Source organism: Camelina sativa, chromosome 8, assembly GCF_030686135.1.
Source record: "Camelina sativa cultivar CO46 ecotype springtype chromosome 8, ASM3068613v1".
NCBI lineage: Eukaryota > Viridiplantae > Streptophyta > Magnoliopsida > Brassicales > Brassicaceae > Camelina > Camelina sativa.
The window spans coordinates 8,504,775-8,510,339 of record NC_141887.1 but is presented as its reverse complement, the minus strand read 5'-3'; the positions used below and the strand labels follow the sequence as shown (position 1 = coordinate 8,510,339).

Sequence of the window (5,565 nt, the reverse complement as noted above, 5' to 3'; positions counted from 1 at the left end):
TCCATTCCAATAATAATAATAAACTGATATAAAGAATAGTTATTTAGAAGAATTAAAATATAGTAGAAATGATGGTATTTTTTTTATCAAAATAATGAATCAAGTCTCTATTTATAGAGTTAACAAAATAATAAATTTTGATATAAAAATTATTTTATAAAAAAAATATTTACTACATAATAATTGATCTTAAAATGATAAAATAATATCCTTTCACATGTGGAAGGGATCGATATTACAATCAATTTGACAGCAAAGCATTTTCAGAAAAAAAGGTACGTACAAGATTTGAAGTCTTGCCATTAAACCATTGTACATATGGTCCAACCATCTTAACTTCGGTTCATTGCAGGTTATAAACGACTGACGAGCAGTACTAAGCCATAGTATTCCAAAATTAAGGTTTGTGAGCTAAGTCAACAAAAAAGTGATAATCGTTAAACCTATAAAAAAACTAAAACTTTTTAAGTAATGTAAATAAAAAAGAAATACGGTAGTTGCCAAGAAAATACGTAAAATAAGATGTCGATCAAGCTAAAATTTAGTCAACAACTTTTTCCGACTTCACATCTTCTCATTTACAAGTCTTCTAGATTTTTATTTTCTTTTTCTGATAATATTCCACACGTGGAATTCATGATAACAACTTTCTATCACGTCTTCACATCCCCACATACAAATCTTCTATGTTTTGGTCGATAGACTTTAGTGAGTAACTTAGCTAGAAGGTTAAAAATGTGAAAGTGTAAATAGTAAAAGTAAAAAGGAGTGTCAATAAATAGAGAGTAGCATTACTCCACATCTCATAGCTCTTCTCCAATCTAAGGGTAATAGCACAAGAGTGAGGACTCTCTCTCTCTCTTCACCTTTTTTGTCGACATTTTCTATTCACACGTTATGATAGTCCGATATGACTTCATCCTTGCTTTCGAATTTCACTTAGTTTTGCCATGCATCCATTGTTGTTTCAACTTATTGTAGTTATACGTTATCACCAATAGCAGTATGTTCATATAATTTTCAATTATGCTGAGGTAATTAGGAAGTACGTTAAAAAAAGAATTTCATGCACTCCTTGGAAGATATAGAATACAATAATATTCTCATAGTAAAAGTGGGTCGGAGATGTCAATTTATTGTCTCATTAATGATGCGTAAAAAATAGATTTTGTGTTACTACTTCTTCCAATGTTTTCTTTACCAAGTGTCCATTACGTTGTTCCTTCTTTCTTTGTGTGTCTCTGAGATAGGAATTTGAATCTTTCAGGTTTTCACTGAAGTTAAGATATCGAAGCAATGTCTGAGAAGATGGGACCCGTTGGTGGTAGCATGGGAGGTGTATTCGACGATGGTGTTTACGATGGTGTGAAGAAAATAACTGTTGGAAAAGACATTGACTGTGTGTCTTATATCAAAATCGAATACGAAAAGGATGGAAAATTTGTAACTCATGAGCACGGGACGATTCGTGGGGAACTGAAAGAGGTAGTATATATAAACATCCTCACATTGTTTACATTCGGTCGGGTCGGTTCTTATATATCTACCTTTTAAAATTTTATTAATTGTTTGTTTCTAATGGAAAATCAAATCTAGTTTGATGTGGATTACCCGAAAGAATGTATCACATCCGTTGGTGGAAGCTACGATCATGTTACCCGCTATAACGTGGTGTTGATCAAATCGCTAATCTTCAAAACTTCTTATGGAAGAACTTCCCCAACATTCGGTGATTCATCTGGGAAAGAATTCATGCTCGAGGGTAAAAATGGGGGAAAGCTTATTGGATTTCACGGACGCTCTGGTCAGGCTATTGATGCCATTGGTGCATACTTTTCTCTAGTTGAAAAGACAGCTGCTATGGGTGGTAACATGGGAGGTGCATTTGACGATGGTGTTTTCGATGGTGTGAAGAAAATAACTGTTGGAAAAGATATTGACTGTGTGTCTTATATCAAAATCGAATACGAAAAGGATGGAGAATTTGAAACCCTTGAGAATGGGACGATTCGCGGGGAACTGAAAGAGGTAATAAAAATATAGTGACTTTGTTTTTTTAGTCGATCGGTTCTTATCCACTGTTTAAATGTTTATAAAATTTTTGTTTCTAATGTCAAATGAAATTCAGTTTGATGTGGATTATCCGAATGAATGTATCACATCTGTTGGTGGAAGCTATGATCATGTTATCCGCTATAAGACGGTGTTGATCAAATCCCTAATCTTCAAAACTTCTTATGGAAGAACTTCCCCAACATTCGGTGATTCATCTGGGAAAGAATTCATGCTTGAGGGTAAAAATGGGGGAAAGCTTATTGGATTCCACGGACGCTCTGGTCAGGCCATTGATTCCATTGGTGCATACTTTTCGCTAGTTGAAAAGACAGCTGCTATGGGTGGTAACATGGGAGGTGCATTTGACGATGGTGTTTTTGATGGTGTCAAGAAAATAACCGTGGGAAAAGATATTGATTGTATATCTTATATCAAGATCGAATACGAAAATAATGGAACATTTGAACGTGGACATGGGACGATTCGAGGAGAACTAAAAGAGGTAATATAAATAACTTGAATTTGTTATTCCTGAGTATGTTTTTACCAACTCTTTTAAAAGTTTTAATTTTTTTTTTGATGGAAAATGAAATCCAGTTTGATGTGTCTTATCCAAATGAATGCATCATATCTGTTGGTGGAAGCTACGATCATGTTAATCGCTATAATGCAGTTCTGATCAAATCTTTGTTCTTCAAAACTTCTTTTGGAAGAACTTCTCCAATATTTGGGGTAAGTCCAAGTGGGACAGAATTCAAGCTTGAGGGGAAAAATGGAGGAAAGCTTCTTGGATTCCATGGACTCTCTGGTCAGGCTATTGATGCCATTGGAGTTTACTTTGGAACCGGAGGAATTTAAAGAGGAGGGTTACAAGACGGTTTATTGGGTTCATCAGATCTAAGTCCATGCCGTGTCTATCTATTATCACCAATAAAAGATTTACTCTAGTTTCGTAAAATAAGGTACATCCTTTTGGGTCATTTGCAGCTCGAGTAAGCATTTCAGCTTTTGTTGTGTTTATGTGTAAAATAAGGTCCATGCTTTGGGATCATGTGATGTTATCTTTCCAATATCGTCTTTTATCTTGGTTCATTTTTGTGTGTGTGGGTGTTTTTTGTGATGAAGTTAAATCAAAACGATCTAATATATCACTCTTGTTCACTCTGGCGTTCATGTTTCTTGATACACCAATAAATGTTCCGTTCTTCGCATATTTCATAATAAAAGTTTCTAAGAATTAATGATTTAAAAACCCAACAGCATAAATCATTACAAGCTAGTTACACAACAAAATAGTACTGCCAAACTAAAATGGTACAACCTCAAGTCCGTTGTTTGCCAATCCTGTTGGTCGAAACCTGTATAAACCCAAGCAAGTAAACGGTAATTGGGACTAGACTGAGGGAAGAGAGATGATGTTTGCGGCCAACTTAATTAATTATGGCATGTTTTGTCACTATATATTAAAATTGGGAAAATCACATTTTAAACCTTCAAATTGTCATTGAGTAGCACTTTAAACTTTGAGATATTTTTACTAACACTATAAACCTTTAAAATAATTTCACTATTACTTTAAACCTTAAAACTAACTTTCATGTTTGTACCGTCACGAAAGATGACAAAACAGTAATATCCGTCAACGTGAAATAGTTAAACTATGTTGGTTTGATTGAAATACTTATTTAATTAATTTAATTTAATTATTTATGACGATTGATTTTAAAATAATAATAATAAATAAAATAAAATACTGAAGTGACTTAAGTGCAGTGACCAATGGTAAGTCCTTAATGCACAAGGCACCATCACACTATGGATCGAGTCCCACTCCCTACGAATATAGGGATTTGGCTAATGGGCAGACCTGTTGTGGCCTAATGGTTGACAAAAAAATAATAATATTTAAAATACATAAAAACAAAAAAAAAATTGAAGAATCATAGGTAAGGTTAAAACATTTGACAAATGTAAAATTGAAGACGACAACATATTTAGAAGATTCATTGGTTTCCAATGAGCAGTCAATCGATTCGAATCAGAATCCAGTGGAGATGCGTTTATTAAAAGGATTAATAATGTGAATTGTAACGTCGTAAAAGTTTTGTCTATAATGAAAATGAACATAAATTTATTTTTTATCTTTTTATTTATTTATAAAACCTAAAACCAATTAAAATTTAAATTAAACCAACATAGTTTAACTATTTCGCGTTGACGGATATTATTATTCCTTTTGGGTGCGGAAATGTCTAAAACCTAGTTTCAATTGATCAGAGAAAAAATAGTAATTCTAACACTAGCCCAGAAGGGAATCATAAAAATCAAAGCTTAAACACCCTACATCCTAAGATCCTCCACCTAATCTATCCCATCCTCAAGAACTACTACACTACTCAGATCCGAAAATCATCATCAACAATACAAATCCAGAAAACATTGAACAAAGCATAGTAGATAGATAGAAATGAGAAGAACAAGTTTGTAGAAGAAATCAAATGCAAATACTCAATGTATTAAAAAAAATCTGGATACAAAGTCTGAGAACGTTTTTGGAGGCTAGGTAAAACCTTAAGAACAAAATGAGATAAAAGATCAGATGTCTTCGCCAAGACTTAACAAAACGTATTTATAGTTAAGACATGTAAATCCCTAAAACTTAAAACGACAAGGTAAGGTGTCGGTTTGGGAATCTCCTGAAGCGTGTGAAACCAAACATATGCGATCGAGTCGCGTGTCGTCTCTCCCTGGGGTGCGATCGAGTGGAACAGATCGAGTCGAGGTCATACGACTCGAGCTGAGTCGAGTGGAGGTGATGCGACTCGAGCTGGGTCGAGTGGAGGTGATGCGACTCGAGCTGGGTCGAGTGGAGGTGATGCGACTCGAGCTGGGTCGAGTGGAGGTGATGCGACTCGAGCTGGGTGTATATGTATCCACTAAAACGGTGATAACTCTTGAACCACGCCTCTGATTGACTTGAAATAAACGGTATTGGAAAGATGACTCAATTCTCTACAACTTTTATGAAGACATAGAAAGCTGAATCCCTCGACCGGTGGCTCGAACGGCGACTCGAACGGTGCGACTCGAACGGATCTAGTGGTGGCTCGAGTGGGTGACTCGAACGGTGCGACTCGAACGGCAACTCGGACAATGTGCTTTTGACTACTCATAAAACTAAGATTAAAAGTTACTCCATTTTATGACTTCTTTAAGAAAACAGTTTAGTAACACATATTTTCATCGGTAACACCATCACTTGACAAAAGAAGATACTAATCGTTAACACATATTTTACGTTTACACGCATATGAGTTATGAGAAAATGGTTGAGTTACGATGGCCCATTTGTCAAAAAATTGGCTGAGTTAATACTTCGATACGACTGAATTAATTTTCTCCCGCTGACTGAGTTATTAACGACGGCTTACTTATTTGATGTCGTTACGGCTGATTTACGTTTAGGTGTCATAAATCAGCCATAAAAGACTGGATTAATGAAAAACTCGG

The 5,565-nt window shown here is 35.1% G+C and overlaps 1 protein-coding gene across 2 annotated transcripts; it reads left to right on the top strand.

The window, feature by feature from the left end:
- Nucleotides 1-707: 707 nt before the first annotated feature.
- On the top strand, nt 708-3,216 carry LOC104706784 (myrosinase-binding protein 2-like). 2 transcript variants are annotated; one of them, XM_087463200.1, is made up of 5 exons: nt 708-841; nt 1,268-1,485; nt 1,597-2,028; nt 2,129-2,557; nt 2,653-3,216. In XM_087463200.1, the coding sequence occupies exons 2-5, from the start codon at nt 1,297-1,299 to the stop codon at nt 2,911-2,913; spliced, it is 1,311 nt and encodes a 436-aa protein (XP_087319326.1). In that variant the 5' UTR covers nt 708-841; nt 1,268-1,296; the 3' UTR covers nt 2,914-3,216. The 2 variants fall into 2 exon arrangements, with proteins under 2 accessions (XP_087319326.1, XP_087319327.1); XM_087463201.1 differs by having other exon boundaries at nt 806-827.
- Nucleotides 3,217-5,565: the final 2,349 nt, after the last annotated feature.